This window comes from Dromiciops gliroides, chromosome 3, assembly GCF_019393635.1.
Source record: "Dromiciops gliroides isolate mDroGli1 chromosome 3, mDroGli1.pri, whole genome shotgun sequence".
In the NCBI taxonomy this organism is placed as follows: Eukaryota; Metazoa; Chordata; class Mammalia; order Microbiotheria; family Microbiotheriidae; genus Dromiciops; species Dromiciops gliroides.
The window spans coordinates 44,478,914-44,505,011 of NC_057863.1; the positions used below are offsets into that span (position 1 = coordinate 44,478,914).

Genomic DNA, 26,098 nt, shown 5'->3' on the forward strand with positions numbered 1-26,098 from the left:
CAAAGTGTTAGCTTAAGCTCATTTGACCCTCACACCAGCCCTATGAGGGAGGGACTGTCATTATCTCCATATTATAGATGAAACCACCACTGTTCTCCCCAGACCCTCATCACCTCTTCCTCACCTTTCTACCACACCTCCTTACCTCTAGTTTCCCCCACCCCACCCTTATCCATCACCCTGAAAACTGTGGTCAAGTAGTATTCTGATAATAACAGTTCTCCAGGTAGAAGAATACCAGGGCTCCCTGATTCCAGGAATTTTCATTAATGTTCCTAAAATACTGCTTTGTATCATGCCATCGATACAGGCTGGAGGACATGGCACAAGGAGGTCCCTTCTGGCTCAGATTCTATGATCCTGTGGCTATCTGCTTCTCAAGGGCAGGGATTGGCTCTAATTTATCTCTCTGGGGGTGGGGGCAAGGCAAGCACAAAGTGATGTACCTAATAGGTATTTAATGAAGATCTACTGAATGCATGCAGATCCACTTAGTGTGGATAAAGGGGAAATTTCTGATACAAATACTGGAGGAAAAATCTTAATCTAGTACTTTTGGCACCATAAAATTGTTTAAATTACTTTATTCCTGTCCTAGAACAAAACTTTCAGGTGTATGGGTGTGGTGGGGTGTTGCTTTTTATAAATGTACTCATGAAGGCAGTTAACAGTTTTTCCTTTTAAAGTAGTCACATCTTTTTCCTTTAAATATAAGTGTTTTTTCCTTCCATTTGAAAATTTTATTGACCATGGTTTAAGATGGTGGATTGAACCACGACTCAAAGAACAAGTATATTTATAACATTTAATAGCTTTACCATTCCTCCCCCACCCCAAGACTCAGCCAACTTCTTAGAAAGCTATCCCAGAAAAGATACAGAGAATGACACATGTATAAAATGCCCAGAAATCAGGTTGAACAGAAAGTTCACTTTGGCTGATGACACAGACAAAATGAGATCATTTATAAAGGTGCAAAGGACAAAAATGAAAGACTAACATTGGGAGGGACCGCAGAAATCATTAATCTAGCCCTTTCATTTTGGAGATAAGGAACCTGAGACTCAGAGAAGTTAGTGAGATGAGTGGCAGTCGGGACTAGACCAGAAAGATCTCTGTTCTCTTAATCCAGTATTTCTTGGAGACTTCCTTAAGAGAAATGTGTATTTTTTTTAATCAGTCACTGATTAAACAATGATGACACCAGAAATAATATTTGACCATTTTTTTTCTGTCTTGAAATACTCCAAAATAAAAATGAGATTGTAAAGTGGTAAAATTATTAGGGAATGGGGCGATATCAAGGGTTTGTGATCTGGTCTGGCAGATGAGCACCCACATCCAAAATCCAATCAAAGTATAAATATTTGTATTTTAAGAAACAAAGAGAGGCAGATAGGCGGCACAGTGGATAAAGCACCGGCCCTATATTCAGGAAGACCTGAGTTCAAATGCCACCTCAGACACTTGATACTTACTAGCTTGTGTGACCCTGGGCAAATCACTTAACCCTCATTGCCCCACCCCCCACCCCCCCAAAAAAAAGAAAGAAAGAAAGAGAAGAAAGAAAATTCAGTGAGTAAGGGCAAGGTAGAATGTCTGACACAAATCACAAGGCAAGAAAAGAAATAATCATATTTTTAATATAGACAACAAGGTATAGCATGGAGAGAACATAACCCTGAGTGAGCCAGGTAGAAGCTGGCTAACATTACTGGGAAGGGTCTGAAGCCATCCACTCACAGTGTGACAATTTTGAAGAACAGCACTTTAGTCTCTTCCGATTTCTTTCCGTTTTGACCTGCCTCCCTCCCTTAAAAGTTTACAAATTGAAAAGGATGAAGCCATTTCCCTTCCTGGTTATATACATTTAGTTTAACTTTTATTAACTTGAAGCCAAGTGCGTGATTTCCACTACAATGGAAATCTAAATGTCGGTGAATAAAATGCTGCTTGTAATGGCATCTTGGGAAGGAGGAAGGCACTTTGTATTTGGTGCAGACAAGAAATTATTCAGTGACAGGTCTCCTGCCCAGATGCTATTTGGATTCAGTTTCATCCGATTCTTCTTCCACAAACTCAATTAACGTAGCATGTCTGTTGGCCTGAGAACCTTCTTTGAAGAGAACTTTCTTAATTGTGCCATCCTTTGGGGACTTAATTGCATGCTGCAGAGAAAGAAGACCACAACAAGCCATTAGGGTCATGCTCGGGTGCCTCTCCAGCCCCGGTTAGTCACAACACCAAAGAGGGTTGCGTCTATGCTGGGCCAAGACAGTTAGATGAACAACTAGCCAGTCATTTGGATATTTTGTCTACACAATGGCAAACATCCTCACAATGCTGGGTGTTTCAAAATTGGACTTGATTTTTCTCTTTCTCCTTTGCTTGGGCATTCTCAATTTGGCATAAACCTTGTTCATTCTGAAGGCAAATCAAATGCGGGAAGCCGAGGAGGAAAAAGTCTGCCAGGCTATTGCCTATTTACAAACTAGGGATCATTTTAGTCATTTCAGAAGCTAAGCTGATGAATGAATTGAAAAAAAAAAAACCCAACAACATAAAAATGCCAGCGTACTATGACCAAGTGTTTAAGGCAGCTTTGTAGGAGGGCTTTGTTTTGTCCAGCTGACTCTTCAAGTGAGAGATGGACTTGCAGGATTTAAAGTTCTACTGAAAGGTAAACTAAGGCAAAAACAGTTAAGCAGCTCCAGAAAAATCTGGTTCAGTGAAGGGTAGGACCTACTCTGTGTCTTTTTCTGGGATAGGGAGCTCTTGGGTGAGGGGCTGGTAAAGTGAGACAGCGGCCTTGAGGGAACACTTGGAGGGTCAGTGACCTACCCAGGGTCACATGCTGTGTTATATGGCCTCTCATTGTAGATTTGGAACCGAGGTCCTTGATTCCCCTCTCCCATTTTACAGAAAAGGAGACTGAGTTCCAGGGAGTATGAGGGGCATGCCCAAGGCCTCACAAGGTGCCAGGTATCAGAGGTGAGATCTGGATCCTGATCCTCTGATGCCAGAGCCAGTGGTACTCTTACTGGACTGCCATCCTTCCCCTTCTGTTTTTTTAAAAAAATTTTTAAGGACAACAAGGGTTAAATGACTTGCCCAGGGTCACACAGCTAGTAAGTGTCAAGTGTCTGAGGCCGGATTTGAACTCAGGTCCTCCTGAATCCAGGGCTGGTGCTTTATCCACTGCGCCACCTAGCCGCCCCCATCCTTCCCCTTCTTGGGTAGGTAACTGCTTCTTTTCACTCACCTCCATTTTCATAGCTATCATAACCATCAGGATGTCTCCAGTCTTTACTCTGTCTCCAGCTTTCACAAATACCTAGAATTCAAGTGAGCACAATTAAAATGGGGAAATCATACCAAGCCCCAGGGCCACATGTTTCCCGGAGAGTCCAGTGTGCCCCCCAGCCAAACAAGGGGCATCTCTGCAGAGACAAGACTGCCTGTCTTTCTGCAGACTTGGATACCCAGGTGCAGAGGGGAGGACTGAGGATTCTATCTGGGGTGGGGGGGGGAAGGCTGCTGAGTACTCCAGGCATCCCTCCCACTTCAGTCCCTAGCACTGCTCCCCCATATCTGCCCTCGATTAAATCAGTCCCCAAGATTATTAAGGACATCTGAGTATGCCGCAGAGTAAACAGTAGACAAGTTACAGGAACTGATGATTACCCCCTCCTGCTTAGGGGTTGGATCTAGGCTAGCTTGTAGGTAGCCTGGGGAACTACTAGTGTGCCCTACAGAGTAGGCGCTATAAAACTGTGCCCTATCAAGACATAATTACACGAGCTTCACTTGTACTGATGCTTCCACAATGATTTTAAAAGCTTTAAAGATTATTTAAAACTTACATGTTGGAGGAAACCTTTTCCTATTTGATTTGACTATGAAAAGTCGTCCTTGGAAGAGATTAGAAAGTCCACCTCTCTCCCTTCTTTTCGGAAGTGGGGGACTATGGGGCCATGATGCTGCATATGCTGTTACATTCAACTGACATGTTGACTAGTTTTGCTGAAACCCCCCCACCATTTTTTTCTATTCTTTGTGACAAGGGATGGCTTCCCAGGTAGGATAAAGAGGAGGGGATATATTCGGAAATGAAAGCATCATTTTAAAAAAAAAGATATATATATATATATCAAAGTTAAAAATTGAAAAATAAAAATAAATCAAAGAAAAGGGTAAAAAAGAATTTTGGGGGGGAAATTCCAGGAATTTTATATCTTTTAATGCCTTAAAAAAAGAGAGAGAGTCTAGGTTCTTTGTCATCTGAAAGGAAATCCCCATATTCAGAAAATAGCGGAAATCCTATTTGCTGTTAATGAACTTCACTCTTTCCTGGCTCCCCTTGCTTATATTGGGGGGGGGCAGAAGATGGTCAATATTAGGAGTACGCTTCGATAAACAGGAAGGAAGTGTCTCACTGGGCCTCGTTTACCTCCTCCACATTTTGCTCTATTACCTTCTCAATTGTCCCAGTCATGGGTGCGAGGGTGCTCCCCTTCACTACTTCAGTACTTGCTGCAGATAAATATTTAGGCACTGGGATGCCAATCTGAGCATTGCCTCCCTGCAAAAAGAAAAAATAAAGCAAACAAACCCAAACCAAAGTCAATATCTTAAAACCATTTCAGATTTGGTTATTGTATCTTTACTGATGTTTGTGACATAGCTGGTTTCTGGTCTATAGTTTTCACAACACTAACCAAATATGAGTCATATTTTAATTTTACATTTTTGGGGGGGGGGCGGCTGGGCAATGAGGGTTAAGTGACTTGCCCAAGGTCACACAGCTAGTATGTGTCAAGTGTTTGAGGTCGGATTTGAACTCAGTTCCTCCTGAATCCAGGGCCAGTACTTTATCTACTGTGCCACCTAGCTGCCCCCATGAGTCATTTTTAATGGACCTCACCTATTGGAGCTCTGTTTAAAAAATGCCCCTCTGATGCCTCATTGTGGCACAGAGATGATCCTCCCACCTTCTCCAATGCTATGCCAGTGGATTATAATCCCTGCTCAGCCGTACCAAGCTTTCCAACATGGAGTATGAGGCTGATAAGGGACCACGATTTCTTTCCTAATTATCCTTCTGATGCTTTGTACATTGTCCTTAATTTCAGAAAATTTGAACCAGGGGTGTGTCTCTGGGAAAAATATGAGGTTACATAGTTCTGTTTGAGTATCTCTGTATTTTAACATGGTTGTTCAAAGCCTTGGGGAGAAAAGGAGCCATGTAGGATTCTAATTCCAACCTGCTTGGTTCAGCTCATCACTAGTCTGGCCATAGTGATTGTTTTTGCTCAGAGCAGGGCTTATCGAAGTACTCTGGCCAAGAGCCGAATCCTACTAGGGAGATGTTTTTGTATTGCCATGAGCTAAGAGCGTTATTTTGTTATTTACTTTTTAAAATACAATAAAACCTTATTTAAACATGTGAAAACTGTCTTTGATTACCTGGTCAGATTTGTTTAAACTTATCCACATGCCAGAGAAAACCTTTTCCTGTTTCATTTGACAATGAAAAGTAGCCCTTTGAAGAGGAAAGAAAATCCACTTCTCTCCCTTCCTTTCAGGAATATCAAAATGACCTTATTACCCTCATAGGTGATCCTAAGGCAAGCCAAGGAAATAGACCGGCCTCAGAACAGCATCCTAACAGCCGTCCATTCTTCCGTGTATACAGAATGACACAAATGAGAGCTGTGTTGAGAAGGGAGGGCCCAGATGAAAAACCAAAGCACTGGCCATAGAAAGCCCATTTCCCCCTTGTCCCGATTTTGCCCTGGCTCTCTATGCTGAAAGATACCAGTATTGGTCAGCTCCTGTGGCTGACAGTTACCAACCCTGTGCTTTCTTGGCACAAAGAAATTCTATTCTCTAAGCTCATCTTCCAGACGCTCCCCGTGGCCATCTTGAAAACCATGGACAATTACAGCAAAATCGCTAGAGTAGATGTATGTGTGTGTATGCACCAATGGAAAGAAGGTCTGTATGCAACTGGGCCATGGGAAGAGACTCCGTCAGAAAGAGAGAGACAGTGTGGGGAGTGGATGAACATAAGAGAAATGGGTAAGTGCATATAAAAGGATGTGTATAGGATTGAATATAAATGTAAGCACAATGGAAATGAATGAAACAGGAGTATGTAGAAGAAACCTAAGTGTGGGAAGCTAGGTCCTCTCTCAGCAGAATGCTGGGGTCATGCCAGTGTTCTCCCAAATCCAAGCGTAGTATTGTAAAGAAGCATTACCTTGGAAAACAGGTAAATGGTGTTCTCCGAGATAATCAGTTTAGGTTTACGAACAACACCATTAACAGAACATTTCAGGTATGTGCAGTCTCCCTCGTTACAAAGGTCACCGAGGACTTCAAAAGTTTTATCTTCAATCTGAAACACAACAGGAATTTTTTAAAAAACCAACCAGCTATAACATTGTTGTTATAATAATAATAATGTTGGTGTTCGAATCCTACACGGTTTGTCTTCTCCCCAAAGCTTTTAACAACTATATTCAACTACAAAGACACTAAAACAGAACTACACAGCCTCCTTTTTTTTTCTAGAGACAGCCCTGGTTCAAATTTTCTGAAACCAAGGACTTGATGCAAAATATTAGAAGGATGATTTGAGTTTCTGTTGCATTGACCTAGGCTTGGAGAAGGGGAAGGGTCACCTCTGTGCCACAAGGAGGCATCAGAGGAGCATTTTTTTTTTCAGGGCAATGAGGGTTAAGTGACCTGCCCAAGGTCACACAGCTTTAAGTGTCAAGTGTCTGAGGCTGGATTTGAACTCAGGTCCTTATGAATCCAGGGGCGTGCTTTATCCATTGCACCACCTAGTTGCCCCCAGAGGTGGATTTTTTTTGAGCTGTGTTTTTTTTTGGGGGGGGTAGAGGGGGGCAATGAGGATTAAGTGACTTGCCCAGGGTCACACAGCTAGTAAGTGTCAAGTGTCTGAAACCGAATTTGAACTCAGGACCTCCTGAATCCAGGGCCAGTGCTTTATCCACAGTGCCACCTAGCTGACCCGAGGTGGATTTTTTAAAACAAAAATCCAACAGTAATGTACATTAAAGATGACTCATGTTTACCAGTAATTAGTTACCTTACATGCGTCAGTTAAGATGCAAGAGCCAAATCTGAAATGGCTTTGGTTTTAGTTGTTTGCTGGCTTTGTTTTTGTAGGGAGGCAGTGCTCAGACTGGCATCCCAGTGCCTAAATATTTATCTGCAGCAAACCAGGAAAGAAGACTCAGTCTACATACAGCTAGTATCATAATGTGATTCCCCATTATAAAGGTTCATTTAAATATTGAAAAGTGGTAATTGAAAAAATCAAATTGCTAAAAGAAAATATAAGATAAAAATTCAGGAACATTACAGAAGCAACAGGGTACGTGCCTTTCAACTTGAGTAAAATTGATCAGTAACTCCAAGTGTGAAGGGTCACATGTCTGGCCCACTTTGTGCTCATAGACAAAGGAGTTATAAACAAAGTTATAAACAAAGACAAAACATCATGGAAGGGGGTTAGTCCTCTAGACACGGTTTCATGTGTCCAAAGAACAGTCAAGTCACACAGACCCATTCTGCCAATTTCAGCTCTCATACTGGACAAAGAAATGTAGACAGAGGCCAAAGTTTACTCTGAGAAGGAAAAAGAAGGCAAGATCATTTTGCGTAAACATATATGTATGTAATATAATTCTGTATGCAAATGTGTAATAATTTTGTAAGGTATTTCAAATACCTATAATTTTATTATGACAGCTGGGTGGGACGGTGGATAAAGCATTTGACTTGGAGTCAGGAAGACTTGAGTTCAAATCTAGCCCCAGACATTCATTAGCTGTGTGATCATGAGCAAGCCTCAGTTTCCTCTTCTGCAAAACAAGGACAAAAACAGCACCTACCCCCCCCCCCGCCAGGGTTGTTGTAAGGCTAAAATGAGATATTTCAGAAGCATTTTGCAAACCTTAATGTGCTACATAAAAATCAGCTGTTACTGTTATTATAATTACATAAAGCATTACATATCCTTGTATATGTGTATGTGTATATATATATATGTACAAAAGGATGGCAGCAGACAAAATGGATAGATAGTGTCACGGAAACAAAGAGGATGAACTTGGATGGACTTGGGGAGATAGTGGAAGATAGAAGGGTCTGGCATGCTACAGTCCATGGGGTCACGATGAATCAGATACAACCACCAACACAAAAATGTATATATGTGTGTTTATATGTTTGCATATATGGATGTATATCCATAGTCCTCTCTTTATACACAGAAAACCTTTGCATGCAAGGAAAAAGTCTCCTTGATTACGTAACAGCAATCTGGCATCTGTGAGTACATTTTCCACTTCAATTCATAGGATCCTGAAGTACAGTTCCTAAGGCTGTCCTTTTAGAATGCACATTCTACAAGACTAAGGTGAAAGAGGACACAGAAGTATTTATGCATCAGTTCTCAGGCTCTCCAGTATTCAGGCTGTGGGCACCATGCTGGAAACTAAATAAGCGTTTGTATTTCTTTTGCTTTCCAATTTTTGTATCCTGCGGTGAGGTTCAAGTGGAGTTTGTCCAGAGCAAGTGTGTAATAAGAAAAGTCTGCCCTCTTCTTCCTCGCCTGTTTGGCGGGCACCCACGGAACATCCTGCCTGGTGATAAGGATCAAAGATCAACAACAGGAAGCTGCTCGAAAGAGCTACTGGTGAGGAATGATTTATGTCTTCTAGCCTGGCACCAGAGCAGGCAGGCCCAGTGCCCAAATGGCTGCTTTGAGAGGTCCTGAAGACCTTGACTTGGTCCGTTGACTCCCTGAGGTTCCTGTGTAGACACAAGCTCAGACCAGAAGAAGGGAGCTGTGGTCTTGTGGCCCTGCTGACTACAAACACATTCATGTTTCAAGGTTTCAATGGCTGTCCAATCTCAGTGAGGAGAATTCTCTCCACTGGTGCCGATCATAGCCTTCCATACTTCCTCCTCCCAAGTGACTTCTGCTTATTGCTTCCATAAGTCCTCCAGAGAGAATAGCCCCCACTTGCTGAAGCCTTCCTACTCAGTCACTCTCAGGCTCGCACTCGGCCTTTGTGCCTGGCATCGTCCTTCGCTCCTTTCCCAGGCACATGTCTTGACAACGGTGCCCTTCTTACACCAAAATGCTATAGGGTATGTGCTGCAGTTGCCTCCCCTTGCCTGTGGGGTCTCCTTCCAAGGTCCTTTAAGACAACAGTAAGAAAACGTGGGCCAGAAGCAGATCCCTCACAGCCTCTACGACCCCAATGAATGTGGCACCTGAGGGATCAATGGAATGCAGCCAGTTTTTCCAGCCTGACCTCCATGCAGCTGCCGAATAGACATTCCTGCCACACCGATCTGACCACGGCCACTCTCTGCTGAGGAAGCTACAGGGTCTCCCTTTATACCCTCAAACGAAATCTGAATTCCTCTGTAGGGCATTTAAAGGCCTTCGAACTCTGGCTTTAGCCCCTCTTTTGGGGCTACAGAGTCTTCCCTCTTACATATTCTGCTCCCTGTCCACAACATGGCATCTCCCGAGGCTTCCTGGGGCTGTTCAATTTCTACCAAGCTTCCCTTCTGAAACAGCAAACCTGTTTGCTGATGAATCCCTTCCTCACACTCGGCGCCAAGGAGTTCCACAGCCTCTGGGCTCAGCAAGACGAGGATGCTCTCCAGAAGGGCAGGTGTTACTGGCCCAGGGTTGTGCTGGTCCTTCTGACTGACATAAACCAGGGCTGGGGTGTTGCTTAGCCCAAAGGCCATCGAGGCACAAATGCTTATTCCTCTACACCATCATCACCCCTCTGCCCCTGTGGGAGGCTCCTCCCAATGGCTACTGAGCCCAAACTTCTCATGGGGCTGTTCTCTAAGGGAAAGTCTAGACCTTTCATTGTATTCCCTTATCTAAGTGACTCCAAGCTGGTTCACAAACCTGGAGGAGGGACGTCGAGTGCTCTCAGCCCTGAGCCATCAGTGCCTGTGGATCCTCAATGACATTTTGCTCCCCATCCTTGACTGTGACTTCTCTTACCCACCCCTGCAGGCTGATCCTATTGCAGGATCCGCCAGTGTCCCAGGTCTTCAGCTGCACGTGCAGGGGGTAGGCTGGGGGTGAAACTGCCGCAGAAATCCAAGCTCCCAGTACTAACGGCTCACAAAGGATGCCATTTAGGGACAAAATATGCTCTTGGTCCAGAAATTGAACTTGGTCATTCAGCTTGTGGCACACCTAGGGATTATTCACACAGAAGCATTAACCCTTAAAGGAAGGGATAGGTCTCGGGGCCATTCTTCAATCAATCCACAGGATCACCAATGTGGGCCTGCCCTCTGGTGGGGCGGCCACCCACTCATAGCCTCACACTTTGTGGGCTCTTGACCTTATTCTTCAATAAGTCCCCCACTGGGGCTTCCCCCAAGGTGCTCAGTCTTCACTGGACCTCCTGAAATGATGCAGGTATTAATGCAGCAGTACACAATCTGTGGCATAATTAGCCCATCTTATTCCTTGCTTAGACAGCTCTCCAGTGATATCTTTAGAACCATGTTCTAGGTATAACTTATCATCAGAAATATGTTATGGGGCAGCTAGGTGGTGCAATGGATAAAGCACCGGCCCTGGATTCAGAAGGACCTGAGTTCAAATCCAGCCTTAGACATTTGACACTTACTAGCTGTGTGACCTTCGGCAACTCACTTAACCCTCTTTGCCCTGCAAAAAAAGAAGGAAAGAAAGAAATACGTTGTACCCTACTTGTACCTACTATGAGTTCCTCTACTGCTCTTTGGGTCACCTACCTTGGGATTTTTTAGAAATTGGGGTCTTCCACAATGCCAAGCCATATAGGGTCACCCTAAGAATCTCAGTGTTTACAGTAGGATTTTTTTTTCAAGGAGACTTCAGGAGGTTGATGCAATTGCTGCATAATTCCCAAATGCAATCCAATCCAGACTATGCTCTTCTGCCTCCATTTATTTTTTTTTCCTTGTATGAATAGTTAGAATAAATTCTTCTGAGTGATTTTAGATTTTCCCAATAGGAGGTTCTGTGATGTTATGAGGATAAATACCACCAGTAAAATAGCATCCACAAATAGAAGTGTGTTAGTAATTTGTTTAGCCATTTTTCAGTCATGTCTGACTCTTTGTGACTCCATTTGTGGTTTTCTTGGCAAAGATACTAGAGTGGTTTGGCATTTCCTTCTCCAGTTCATTTTTCAGATGGGGAAGCCGAGGAAAACTGGGCGAAATGACTTGCCCAGGGTCACACAGCTAGGAAGTGTCCAATTTGGATTTGATCTTGGATTTGAACTCAGGAAGATGAGTCTTCCTGACTCCAGGCCTGGCGCTCTATCCATTTTGTCACCTAGATGCCCTGTACTAACAACAACAACAATGATTTGAGGATCAAATGACACTATATGAATAATGTGCTTTGCAAACCATAAAGCATTGTATAAATACTGCTATTATAATTAACATAATCATTATCATTACCACTAATTATATTAATTATAATAGCAGTACTTATAGAATGCTTTAAGGTTTGCAAAGCACTTTAAAAATATGATCTCATTTGATCCTCAAAACAAGGCTAGAAGGTAGATACTATTATGACCCTCATTTTACAGCTGAGGAAACTGAGGCAGACAGAGGTCAAGTGATTCACCCAGGGTCACACAGCTAGTTAAGTGTCTGAGGTTGGATTTGAACAACTGACTCCAGGCTCGGTGCTGTGCCCACTGCGCCACCTGCTGCCTCTGGGAGCACCTAGAGGACCTCACCATCTAAAGAATCCCACTTCCATTTGTACTTTGCACAGGTCTCCTCCATGATGGTGGCAAAACCCTGGGAAAGCTGACATCTTCCCAATTTTTGCTTCCCTTGAGAGTAATAAGCAGATGATCATGAAACAAGGTGACCAACGTGGTTGTGACACTCAGAGAATATGGTATGCATGTAAACAAGCAAAGAGACACCTTGTTGGGGGAGAGTCTCAAACTGCTCCCGAGTGAAATCATTCATTTGTGCTCCACAAAGTGCTTGTGGGATGCCGTATCCTCTTCATCTTTCCCTTCGTTAGGTGGCTGTGAAGATAGTGTCTGCTGTGAAACCAACCCCTCAAATCCACCCATCGAAAAGCATTTATTAAGCTACTGCCCCATGCCAGGTAGCGTGCGAGCCACTGGAGACAGAAAGACAGAACTGAGACCTCCACCTTCCAGGGTGGCAGCAGCACAATGGGTATCACTGTCTAGAGGCCACATCTCCCTGGAACTCACCACCACCCTTGTGTAGACGACATAGCCTTCCGGCATGCCTTCAACGACCACAGTAGTTGCCACCCATCCATCACCATCTCTGGAACAAAAAGACAGTCTGATAACAAGGTGCCCTCTAGAGGGCTGAAGGTTATGTCTGCCAGGGCAGAGAGCATCAAGGCACAACGTTGGTGAGTTTCGTTCATCTTGGTGAATGGCCCCGTGATTTTAGACCAGGGCTGTCCAGTGGTTTTGCAGTAAAGGCCTGCCACGTTGTTAATTCAATCCAATCCAATTTAACAGACAGTTCTCAAGGGCTCATGCTAGGGGTACAAGGACAAAAATGCAAGTTCCTATCCTCAGACAGCTTGGATTCCAAGGGAGACCGTGTGCACACATAGAAGGAAATACAAAATGATCTCAAGCCGGAGAGCACACCCACGAGTGGTCAGAGAAGAAGAGGCTTCCTGGAGAGGACAGCACCCAGCCTGCTCCCTTTAAGAAGGGAGTGATATAAGACAAGGTGGGGAGGAAGGCGCACTTTTGAGGTTGGAGAGAAACAGCAGCAGGGCGGGTCTGGGAAACAGTTTGCAGACCAGAGCAGCTGGAATGCAGGGCATGTGAAGAGAGGTCTGCTCATCCCTGACCTATTTTACTGACACCCCAACATCCTCTTTTTTTTTCCAAAAGTTTTTTTTTGGTGGGGCAATGAGGATTAAGTGACTTGCCCAGGGTCACACAGCTAGTAAGTATCAAGTGTTTGAAGCTGGATTTGAACTCAGGTCCTCCTGAATCCAGGGCTGGCACTTTATCCACTATGCCACCTAGCTGCCGAACATCCTCTTAATGAAACCTAATGCCAGACCGGGTATATTTTTGCTCTTCTTCCCAATCAACCAAGCACTTGAGTATTTATGTAATAGTAAGTGATATCAGACTAGAGAGTGGATAGAGGTTGTTGTTTAGTCATTCATTTGTGTTTGACTCTTTGTGACTCCATGGACCCTAGCACAAAGCTTCTTAAACTGTGGGTCACAATCCCATGTGGGGTTACAAAAAAAATTGGCAGTAAATTTGTATACCTAGTTTATATACCTATATGCCCAAGGTTGTATAAACAGTTCTCTGGCAGAAAGGGGCATGGCCTAGCACACCAGGCCCTTCTATCCTTGGCTCTCTCCTAAAGTTGGTCCGAACTCATGAGTGAGGAGAGGAGATTCTGCCAACACAATCCTCCCAACCCCCTGTCCAAACACATCATGGAAGGAACTACAAGGAGACCCACCAGGGACAGCGCACGGCTTTAACGTTCACTCTGCACACGCTAGGTTGATTTCCTAATTTCTCCTTAGAGAAGGAAAGTGAATCCGTACCAGTTCCCAGACAAACTGTGCTTCCGGAAGCATGTCAGGCACTGTTTGAGTCCGTGACGAAGGGACGGATCTCTCCAAAACAAGGAGATTCTCTCACGCCACCCACCAATGAGCCTTCTCGTTCTCCTCTAGCCAATGCTGCCTATTTACAACTGGAAAAGATGCGCTCAAACTAAAATGCCGACAATGCTGAAGCCGTCATCCTCAGAGACACATGCCAGCTGCCCATTATGTGTCAGGCTTAGGAGATTATCTCCGATCCAAGCATGTGGCTTTGCTCAATTTCCATTATGAAAGAATGACAGCTAATCTGGCCAAACAAAAGAAAGACTCAAATGGCACAGAACTAATTTCCAGAAGCTGGCCTAGAATAAGAGCACCTTGGCCATGACTCAGGGAAGCAGGGAGGACAGTTAGTCAGACACGTGCTCAATCTGTTACAAGATCCCACTGACCAACCCAGAGGACCTACCTGCATGCTGTAGGACCCGTCCCTGTTGTATTTCACAGCTATGGGCACCTCTAAGAACAAGAAGAAAACACGAGAAAAGTCATTTCCAAAAGAAATTCATTCATCTAATGACAAAGGAGCAGAAATCTCTCCTTTGAAATAAAGTGCTAGTCTCACAAGGGCGTAGATGCCTCCTCCTTATTCTTTTTTTTTTTTTTTTTTTGTGAGGCAATTGGGGTTAAGTGACTTGCCCAGGGTCACACAGCTAGTAGTGTTAAGTGTCTGAAGTTGGATTTGAACTCAGGTCCTTCGGAATCCAGGGCCGGTGCTCTATCCCTTGTGCCACCTAGCTGCCCCCCTCCTCCTTATTCTTGATGGATAAAACAAAAAAAAACTGAGATGGGTTTCTCTTACATGTGCAATGGAGTACAGTGATGTGGTAAAACAGAGGGGCTCTAGAAAACATCCTCGGGATGTCACAAACGAGGAAACTGAGACACAGAGATTGCACCCCTGGGCTTTGCTGGGTCAAACGCTGAGGGAGTGAGATGAGTGGAATAGCGATCGCAACCCACTGACCCCTCGCCCAGTGCTCTCTCCATCGGGCAGTCTCTTTGACATTCTTTGTTCAAAGGGTGACTTGGATCAGTGGGGTTTTACTAGATTATTTTTTCTTATGATGAAGGAAAACACATCGGTGAAAGTTCTGGTGACGGGGATACTGCTGCTATCTGCCACTAACTCACTGGGCAACTCAGGGACACTCTCTCTAGGCCTCAGTTTTTTCTGCATAAAATGAGGAAAATTAATTCTTTTTTTTTTTTTTTTTTGCAGGGCAATGAGGGCTAAGTGACTTGCCCAGGGTCACATAGCTAGTAAGTGTCAAGTGTCTGAGGCTGGATTTGAACTCAGGTCCTCCTGAATCCAGGGCCGGTGCTTTATCCACTGTACCACCTAACTGCCCCCAAATTCTCCATTTTCTCTGCCATGCCATGAGCCACTATCTTCCCGGTCACCTAGGCCTAAAGTCCTGGTATTATCGATCAATGATGATCTGCATCTAATCATTACCAGATCCTATGGACTCTTCCTTTCAGTAGCCCCTGCACATGTTCCCAATGAGAAAGAAAAAGGCACAGCAACTAAGTACGTATGGCCTGGCTGCTTTTCTGCATACCAGGTGTAAAGACCTAAAACAACTCAGTGTGTTTGATTGGAATGACTAACAACGGCGACTCTTCTCCTTAGCTTAGAAGGTAGCCCTTTGTTACTTACGGTTCTTCCCATCTTGAAGAGTCATGTGTCTGGTTTGAGAGAGATTGAATCTTCTGCCACTACTGGATGCAAAAGGTGAGAATTGATCTGCAAAATTGTTTGTAAAAAGTCACAAATTAGAGAGCAGAAAGTCCTTCAACAGGTACAGAAAACCAATGAGATTTCAGAGAAATGGGTTCTAGAAATGACCCCAAAGTCCTTCCCTTTGAGTTGTGAACGTGCCCCAGGCAAGAGAAAAGAAGGGCCCAGTGAACAGCGCACGTCTGACATCTTGAAAGCCATGACACTGAAGGCCTTCCTCCCTGATCTAGAGGAACCATGAAGAGCCAGAAGGGACTTAGGGGTTACCTCATGCAGTCCCCTCATTCCGAGATGAGGAAAGTGAGGTCTACAGAGGCTCAGGTGATGGTAGAACCAGGAGTTCAGATCCTAAGTGTGACCTTTGGCCAAAGTACATCATGAGCTGAGGCTTACAAAAAGTGTTCAGAACAAAAAAGGGGGACAGGGCTTTTGACTTACATTTCAGCTATTCGGGGGTCTAGTGAGACCTTAGATGACAGAAGGGAAAGGGAAACTAGGCACTTCAACCGTGCTTTCACCTTCTCTGTCAACGATCTTCACAATGAAAAGGGTAAGACATTCTCCTCTTGTGAAGGGAACAGAAGGCCAAGATAAGGGAGGGGGTTAGTAAGAGGCCACTCGTCTGCTCTGTATTCTTAAAGAATGTGCAGATAGGACATGAAGTGCTGCAGGCCGTGGTGTCTGAGGAGAGTGGAGCTTGACTGGCAAAGGTGCCAGAGGACTGGAAGTGGAAAAACAGCACAATTGTGGAAACGAGGAAGAGAACTCTAAAAGGGATGACTAAAGGGATGGTAGGGGAGGCCTAGAAAGGGAAACAGTGATCACCAGCAGACAACGTGCTTTGGGGACAAAACCATTAGACGAAGAGGTTGTTGTTGGTGGTCCTTTGTTCTGAAGAGGACCATGATGGTGTTGTGTAAATGAGGGAGGGCTGCGCAAGGTCACCAACCTCACTCTCGCCTCCAGGGCCATCTGGGTCCAGTGGCAAGATAGATATCAGGATGACTGAAGATGGTCCGGATGTTTAAGGCAATTGGGGTTAAGTGACAACTAGTAAGTGTCTGAGGTGAGATTTGAACTCGGGTCTTCCCAACTTCAGGGCTAGTGCTCTATCCACTGCACCACCTAGCTGCCCCAAATGAAGAGGTTACAGAAATGATGAAAATATAGCCTATCTAAATGCAAACAAGGCACTAACAACAATATCGTGAGAGTTTTGTTACAGTCCTAAAATATCAGAGTTGGAGATCTCATTCACTCACTCATTCATTCACTCATCCAACAAGCAACTAATCAAATGCACACGTCCAGACTTGATGAGACAGTGGCTCAGATGTACTTATATTAATGCAATTATGTTAATGACTAAAGGGTTAGGGTTAGTTGCCTGTAGGGCTCAAAATGAGCTAATAGTGGGATATGAATGCCTCCAAAGCTAAAAAGTTGCTATGTTTTAAGGCTGCATTCATCAAAGTACAGAGTCCAGAACTAGGGACACAGATGGTGCTGGTGGGAGAGCAGCTGGGGTATTTTATTCAGCTTTGGGCTCCAGTTTTTTAAAAAGATGTTGCCAGGGCAGCTAGGTGGCGCAGTGGATAAAGCACCGGCCCTGGATTCAGGAGTACCTGAGTTCAAATCCGACCTCAGACACTTGACACATACTAGCTGTGTGGCCCTGGGCAAATCACTTAACCCCCATTGGCCCACCCAAAACAAAACAAAACAAAACAAAAGATGTTGCCAGCTGCAGCACATCCAGAAAGGAGCAGCTGACACGGTAAGGGGACTCTGAACCACGTCACATGATGATCTGGAACTTGAAGGAAGTTGAGATATTTGGCCAGGAAGTAGGACCTATCAAGTGTGGAAGGCTAGGGCAAGTCTGAAAAAAACCGCCTATATTAGTAAGGATAGAAAAAGGGAAGTGAGCAAGCTTCCCCAGACTTGGTTTCCTAAAAACTTGATAACTGGAAGGAAAGCAATAACGCTCACCTGCTGTGTGAGTTCTGAAGGCATCGGTCACAAGTTTCTCCTGGAGGAGGAGGCCCAGAGCGGCTTGACATAAAACCTCTTTGTCTGCAGCCCTCGGAGGGGGGAGCAGGTCGTGGTAGTGCTGTGGGATGAAGTCTGTGTGCACGCTGCCAGCTTCAAACTCTGGGTGGCTGGAAAGACTCAGTAAGAAGTTGATGTTGGTGCTCAATCCTGCAATCTAGGGAAAAGCAGGCACGCTTTCAATGAGGCTCAAAGCACAAACATGTTCAAGGGCCTGGACAAAGCAGCACAAGGGAAAAATCACAGATGCGGAAAAGGAGCCACAACTGATGTGGTCAACGAGCACTTATCAAGCGTCTACCATGCACCTGGTACTGGGCACACAGAGACAAAAACCAACCAGTCCCTGCCCAAACATGTGCAGAAGAGGGTCTGGACCTATGATGTCATTGGTGTAAGGACCTCCTGGGTGAGGAAACTCCCTTCGCCAGTAACAGGTGGCACCGGTCCTGTGACTGAAGAGACTTGTCTTGACCACCTTGGTGCCTTGGGTCACAAGGGTCACACAGCCTGCACAGGTCAGAAGGGGGCTTTGAACCCGAATCTCCCTCGCTTGGAGGCCAGTTCTCTGGCCATAACTAAACTGCATCCATGTATGTATGCACAGATTAATGCAAAGCAGCTAAATACCAGGTAGCTGGTAGAGGGGGAAGGAGGGTACTAGCAACTGGCAGCAGGAAACCCCTGGGGTTGAAGGCAGTGCTTGAGCAGGTCCTGAAGGAAATGGTGGAGTCTTTGGTTCAGAAGTGAATGAATGAGTGGATGAATGAATGAATGAATGAAAAAGCATTAAGTGCGTACTGTGTGCCCAGCACTATGTCAATGCTGGGGAAACAAATGGAAAAGCAGGCCGTTGCCACTCTCAGGAAGCTCACATGGAAATGGGGGAGACCCCCCCCAAGGAAGTCAAGAGGAGGCCAGATGGAACAATCCAGGGTCCTTTGGTACCCAAACACCTCTTCCTTCTTTCATGCCATCTCTACTGATATAACTCATAGCCATTTGTGATGGTGAGCCCTCAGATGATGCCAAGGACCTCGGTGGCATGAACGTTCTCTTCTGGGTCCTCAGCAGCTATGGCTGTAGGGCTGGTGCTTTGGGGCAGAGCTGCCACTCCTGGGGCTTTCAGGCTAAGATGTCCAATAGTGGAAGTTGGTCAGCGGTGGTTCTATCTCTTCACTCAATCCTCCTCTTCTCCCCAGTGTAGATTTTAAAAACGCCTTTTCTCTTTAGCATTCAAAGATCAGTTTCTGCTGATTCCAGGCACTAGAGCAGTCCTGATACTATTCTTAGAAGATTGTACTACTCTTGTACTCATGCTTCGTTACCTGTCCTGGCTTCTAATTTTTGTGTTACAGCAGTTTTAAAAAATCTGAGTTCGTGAGTTCTTTGCTCTGCTTCTTGGAGCATGGGATGAAAAAGCTCAGTGACTTTCCCATAACATCATCACAATATGTCAGTGACAGATGGCTTCTAAGGCCCATTCCAGCACCAGATCCACAGTACCATGACAAAGATCCCAGGGGAAACTGGTTGTTGGCTATTCAGGCTAGAGTTCTAATTGCTAGGGCAAATCAAACCAACACCAGTCATATGGTGCTCTTCCAATTAGCCTAAAAAGAATCCCTTTCAGGAAGCCAAATCCTTTGGAAGCAATCATGTAACATGCTAGAGAAATGCAAACAATTCTCCAAAATGAACAGCATCGATGGTTATCCAATACCAACTATTTTTTCTTCTGAAGAAAACATGACCCCCGTAGTTAACCTTTGCAAATCTGTTACTTAGAATTTCATAAGTCACCTTATTAAAATGGGCAATCAGCATACAATTCCTACCCTAAGTGAGATCCTTATTTCTAGAACTTTTCCCCCCTCACTGAAATCTGGACAACTTGAGACTCCATTTTGCTCTACAGAAACATCCTGTCTGTGACTCACGCTTCATATAAGGCTGTGGACACAGCATAGACCACAAAATACGTTAATAGGAAGAAAAGTCCCATGCCACTGTCTGGTGAGCCACTACGATAACTTCAGGGTTGGTTACACTGAGCTTCCGAATCACTCACATTGTATTGGTGAAGGCTGTATTGAAGCTTCTGCAGCGCTGCTTGGCGATCGGCGGCCCAGACAACAAGTTTTGCAATCATGGGGTCATAGTGCACTGAAACTTCATCACCTGAAATAAACAAGGCGAGTTTTTGAAGTAAAGCTTCGGCTGAGGGTACGTGGGAACACAAACTTCAGAAAGAGGTCACCCACCCAAGAAAGTTCAGCATCACCAAGACTAATGGCTAAAACACTTGTCTATAGGGGGTGCCTGGCTGATTGCTGATTTACAAATACATGGTCTTTCCTTTGTACAAAGTAGCTCCCACATCATTAGGATCAATATCTGGCTAAATGGACAGGCTGGTTATGGTCTCAAAGCAGGACTGTTTTACATAGATTCAACTCAACAGATACTTAAGCACGTGACATATGCCAGGCACCGGAGATACAAAACCCCAAACCTCAGAGTCCCTGTATTCATGGGGTCTGCATTCTTTTTGTGTGTGTGTGTGGTGGGGCAATGAGTGTTAAGTGACTTGCCCAGGGTCACTCACCTACTAAGTGTCAAGTGTCTGAGGTTGGATTTGAACTCAGGTCCTCCTGAATCCAGGGCCAGTGCTCTATCCACTGCGTCACCTAGCTGCCCCCTTACAGGGTACTCATGACCTACAAACCCCAATGGCTGCATAAAGAAGGACCTCTTTTTCTGTGTTCACAGGGAAAGGATTTCTAGGATTCAGAGGAAATCCTTGAGAATTCATATCTACTAAGGACATTAACGGAGGTGGGAGGGGGATCCCTCCCGAGTATGGGTGGCCACTCAGTCTCTCTAATCTTTGCCCATGTCTTTTCATAAATGTACCACAGAAGATCTAGTCGATGTGCTCAAGGCTTTCCTCCTGCTATCTATCTGTTTCTGGGGAATCTTTTGGGTTTATACTTTAATTATATACAGGGTGGCCTCAACAACAATGATGAACACTTTGGGGTGCTATGAGTTTTGTCCAATTCTCATGTTTTGTAGTTGACTACTTGTTTAAATGTGTTGTGTTGAAGCTGCTATAATTATACAGCATCTTTTCATAGCATTGTTTCCTTTTTAATTTTTAAATTAATGATACCAAACTATTTATAGCCCCAATTTAAAACTGCAGGTGTTTTTTGACTTTATCTTTTTTATATCTTTGGTTTTCATATTACATTAGTTTCTAAATATATCCCTCTCCCTTCTACTCAGAGAGCACTTCTCATCCTATTCTTTTTTCATTTAAAAAAATAAATTTGATTGATAAATCTTTTTTACATCTTCAAAATGTCTCCCTCCCCCTCTCAGAGAGCCACTCATATGACAAGTTTTTTAAGTAAAAAAGAGAAAAAAAATCAACAAAACTGATTGAAACATTGAAAATTCTGAAAATGTAACATACTATGCTTGTGGCCCTCCCACCTCTGTAAAGGGGTGTGACTGGGGTGTCTTATTTATTGTATCTTTTCTTTGGAACCATGCTTCTTTGTAATTTTTACAACACTCTCTTTTGATTTGGGGAGGGTTATACTTCCCATTTGCATTGTTATAGTCATTGTGTGTGGTTTCTTGATTCTGCTTACTTTACTCTGTATCAGTTCATAGAGATCTTTCCACACTTCTCTGTGTTCATCACATTCATCATCTAAGGAACAGTAATACTTTGCTACATTCATGGACTATGATTTATTTAGCCATTCCCCAGTTAATGGACATCCATCTACTTCGTTTCCAATGCTTTGCCATCACAAAACTGCTGTTGTAAATATGTTGTTGTATATGGGCACTTTCTTCTTATCATGGCCTTCTTAGGGTATAAGCCCCAAAGTAGTAGAATCTCTGGGTCAAAGGGTATGAACATTTAATTTGCTTTATTGGCATGGTTCCAAATTGTTTCCCCAAATGGCTGTGCAGATTCACAGCCTCATCAACCAAGGTTAGTGAAGGCACCTAGAGTGATTGTCTTCCCACTGAACCTCCAATATTGATCTCAAGTGTTATCATCTTTGCCAATTTGCAGGGGGTGAAGTGAAACCTCACAGATATTTTGACCCACATATCTTTTACTATTAGTGATTTGGAGCATGACTTCATAAGCTTATTTAATTATTTATTTATTTTGTGAGGCAATTGGAGTTAAGTCATTTGCCCAAGGTCACACAGCTAGTAAGTGTTAAGTGTCTGAGGTCGGATTTGAACTCAGGTACTCCTGAATCCAGAGCCGGTGCTCTATCTACTGCGCCATCTAGCTGCCCCTTCATAAGCTTATTAATAGTTGGCAATTCTTTTTTTCCCTTTGTTTTTTGGTGAGGCAATTGGGATTAAGTGACTTGCCCAGGGTCACACAGCTAGTGTCAAGTGTCTAAGGCCGGATTTGAACTCAGGTTCTCCTGAATCCTGGGCTGGTGCTTTATCTACTGTGCCACTTAGCTTCCCTATTGGCAATTCTTTTGAGAAATGTTTGTTCATATCCTTTGACCACCAATCTGCTGGGGAAATTGTTTTTATCCTTTCTTCTAATTTGTTCTGGATAACCTTCAGGCTGCTCTCCTGGCCTCAAGTCTCTCTTTACTTCTATCCTCCTTCATTTAGTGATTTCCCTAAAGTTCAGGTCTAACCCCACTTCCCCCTGCCCCCATCCCAAGCCTCCAACTCAGTAAATTCCAATGGCTCCATGTTGCTTCCTGGATCAAATACAGAATCTTCTGTCTGACATTTAAAGCCTTTCACAGTCCAGACCCTTCCTATCTTTCTAATCTCCTTACACTTTACTCCTCTTTATGTATGCAAGATCTAGCAATAACCCATTCCTTCTTGTTCCACGCACACCATATTTCATCTCCTGACTCCATATGTCTTCCCTGGCCGTGGATGCTCTGGTTTCTCTGGTTTAATCCGACTTGGCTCAAAGGCCACCTTCTGCAGAAGGCCTTTCTAAGTCTAGCCTTTTCCCCATTATTGTCTTCTCTCTGATATTGCTTTTCATCTATTTGACTTATTGTTTTATCCATAGTTGTTTGTCCGTGGTCTCCCCCATCAGAATGTAAGATCTTGAAAAGTGGAGACTGTGTTTTTTGTCTTTTTTTTTTTTTTTTTTGGTATCTCTAATGCCTAGCACAGTGCCTGGCACATAGTAAGCATTTAAATGCTTGTTGACTGACTGGCCAGTGGATGATCTGATTGCACAGAGGCAGAAGATTCTGAAATGATTCCTACATTGGTACACTCATTTTCTGCCCCTTGAGATCTAACCAATTCTAACTTTTATGATATTCTTCAGTACTCGCTACAGCCAATCTCTTTTGATTCTCTTCTTGAAAACAGTATTCATGACATACAGGAGGGAGGTTTGTGAAGACTCTCCACGCCTGTGGCTCATTTTAGCCTAGACTATATTTTTCAATGATTGGTCTTTTCTTCTGTCGCATGAAATCACTAAACTTACAGATAAAGATGCACCATCTCAGCGTTATTCTTGACTCTTTACTTGCTTTCACCTCACATATGCAATTGCTGCCGGGTCTCATGCTTGGTTCTACCTTCCCGACATCTCTGATGTGTGCAGACCCTCATCGCCTCTCTCACCTGGACCATCACCGTCACCTGCTGGCTGGAGTGCCTGCCTCAGGTCTCTCCCTACTCCAATGCATCCTCCAATCAGCTGCCAAAGTGATTTTCCTCCAGTTCAGGTCTGACCACATCTCCCCACTACTCTACAGTGGCCCTGATCAGATAGGAAATCATCTGCTCAACCTTTAAAACCCTCCATAAGCTGGCTTCTTCCTACCTTTCTGGTCTTCTGATATTTCACCCCCGTGCACACACCCACCTCCGGCTGTTCCTCTCCTCACCCTTGGCCCAGGCCTGGAATGCTCTGCATCCTCCTCTGTCTCTGGCTCCCCTGAAGCCTCCCCCTCCTGTCGTCCCTCCCCCTGCTAGTGCCTGCCCTCTGTGATTTCCCTTCATTTATGCTGCATGTGCAGTCTATTTTCACAGTTCATGGAGTGTTGACTCCCCCAAGAGAATGTGGGTTCCTTGCGGTGGGAGAAAATGTCTTTGTAGCCCCTGGGCTTGTTAATTGATTGTCTGATTCTGTCCAACTCATCCCATCATTTCTCTGCTTTTTCACTTTCTACAACAGATGGTGACAAATAAGAGGCAGTTCTCTTCACGGCAGCTTGTTGTGTGCAGAGCCACATGACATGACCGAGCATCCCGTGAAATTAGATTTCTTACTGCACCCATCTCTCCAGCTCCTTTACCTGCCTCTTTCAGGCCTTGCCCCACAATCCCCATGGCTCCAGCTGCTTCTACTTCTGGATTCATTTAGAGCGAGGGGTCTTCCCTTGGGGTCTGGGAACTTGGGTTTTTTAAAACATAGATTCTGATAACTTTACTTCAATATGCAGACAGTTCTCCCTTTACATAAATTCTCATGACACAAATTTGACTTTAGGTAAAAAATTCTGAGAGAAATCTGCATTCCAACAAACACCTATGTTAACTTTACTGTTTGGGACTGTGTTCTCTCTCTCTCTCCACTCCTGACAGTGTTCCACAGCCTCTCTTCCTCCCACCCCTACCAAAAAACAAACAACACCCCCCTTCCCAGGCCCCTAAAAAAACCCCAAACCCTTCAAGTGAGTGAAAACAGAAGAATGGACACAGAGAGAGACTTTGGGATTGAGGCCTTGGCGTGAGACCTCTGCCCCACTCTGCCTACCTGCCTGCAATGGTCCACTTACATAAGCCAGAGCTCTCTGTGACTGCTGCCCTTTGTAATCCTGTGTGTTTTATAAAAATGTTATTCATCAAAGGAATGCCCATCCATTGGGGAATGGCCAAACAAGTTGTATATGATGGTGATAGAATATTATTGTGCTATAAGAAATGACAAGCAGGATGACTTCAGAAAGGCCTGGAATGACTTATATGAACTGATGTCTAGTGAAGTGAGCAGAACCAAGAGAACGTTGTGCACAGTGATAGCAGTTTTATCTAATGAAGAACTGAATGACTTCTATTCCCCTCTGAAGGTCACTGCTGTGGGAAGCCTGATGGTTGCTTCAGCATCCATGAAATATTAGTGGTAACCTCAAGAGCCAATCAGTGCCACCGTATTCTTCTTTCTGGGGCTCACAAGCTGTTTGCACTGGCAGCCAAACCACACTCCATGGGCCCTCTTCACCTGCTCCCCCTACACCTCCTCTGGCTGGCAGCTGCTGTATAATCCACCGTGCCAGTCAGCAACAGGGAGATGTTCGGCACCCCTCGGTCCTGAGCCCACTCCTCAACCCATACATGAATAGAAAAGCAGCATCAACCGTGGCACATTGGTTTTTGTTTGTTTGTGTGTTTTTGCAGGGCAATGGGGGTTAAGTGACTTGCTCAGAGTCACACAGCTAGTAAGTGTCAAGTGTATGAGGCCGGATTTGAACTCAGGTCCTTCTGAATCCAGTGCCCATACTTTATCCACTGTGCCACCTAGCCGCCCCTGTGGCACGTCAGTTTTTGAAGGTTGCTGCCTACCTTTTGTCTGCTCAACTCCAATAGGAGTATATTTTTTAAAATCACATTATGGTCGATAATGAGTTAACAACATACATTTGCTTCACACATTTCCAAGTTCCAAGGCTGATTCCACGGAGTATCAGAATCCCAGTTCTTCTGCCCCATAAACACCCTTCCTGAACCTCACTCAGAGCATACTCAGCTGGCCTCTACCACACCAAAGTTGTGTCCTGCTAGAAGCAGCCCCTCCATTTTCCACTAAGCTGATCTGTCATCCCAACACTACAAACAAAGCACGGACACTGGAAGGGTCTGCCCAGAACCAAAAGAAGGACTGAAAATCCTGTGATTGCTCAATTATCCCGTGGCTTCATGAGAGCCCTCACAATGCCTTCTGTGACCAGTGAGAATACAACTTCTGGACGTTAGCATTCCAGGCCTTTCATGGCCAGGCTCCAACCTGCCTGTCCAGTCTTATCTCCAAATACTCACTTGTGCAGCTCAGCTGTTTTCCTCGCTGTCTGACCCTGCAATGTGCCATGTGGTTCCTATCACAGAATTCGGAGCACTGCAAGGGACTAGGGGCCACTGACTCCATCCCCTCTTCATCAAAACATCCCTGAGAAGTGGCTCTCCAGGCTCAGCCTGGAGACCTCCACGGAGGGGACCCACCCTCCCAATGCAGCCATTTCACTTCTGGCATCCAGAGATGAGACTGACATGTTCTCATGAATGGGAATGTTTCCTGTTCTGGCCTGAATTTGCCACTTTGCCACTTATGCCCTCTGGAGCTGAACAAAACAAGTCTGATCCTTTCTCTATATAAGAGCCCCTCAGATATTTGAAGACAATTTTCGGGTCTCCCTCCATCTTTTCTTCTCAAACTAAGTACCACCCAACACGGACTCCAGGCCTTCATTCTGGCTTGTCAATGTCCTTCTCAAACTGGAGTGCCCAGAACTGACTGTGATGCT

At 44.5% G+C, this 26,098-nt stretch overlaps 1 protein-coding gene across 1 annotated transcript in view; it reads right to left on the reverse strand.

Annotated features, from left to right (window-relative positions):
• Positions 1–1,620: 1,620 nt before the first annotated feature.
• Positions 1,621–26,098, reverse strand: part of MCCC1 (methylcrotonyl-CoA carboxylase subunit 1) — a 55,929-nt gene continuing 31,451 nt past the window's right edge. The window contains exons 12-19 of the mRNA XM_043993614.1: positions 19,606–19,715; positions 17,475–17,691; positions 15,402–15,488; positions 14,148–14,197; positions 6,263–6,400; positions 4,475–4,582; positions 3,263–3,334; positions 1,621–2,168 (exon numbers count right to left, since the gene is read on the reverse strand). Coding sequence (XP_043849549.1) covers positions 2,040–2,168; positions 3,263–3,334; positions 4,475–4,582; positions 6,263–6,400; positions 14,148–14,197; positions 15,402–15,488; positions 17,475–17,691; positions 19,606–19,715 — 911 coding nt within the window. The 3' untranslated portion in view covers positions 1,621–2,039. The remainder of the gene's footprint in view (positions 2,169–3,262; positions 3,335–4,474; positions 4,583–6,262; positions 6,401–14,147; positions 14,198–15,401; positions 15,489–17,474; positions 17,692–19,605; positions 19,716–26,098) is intronic.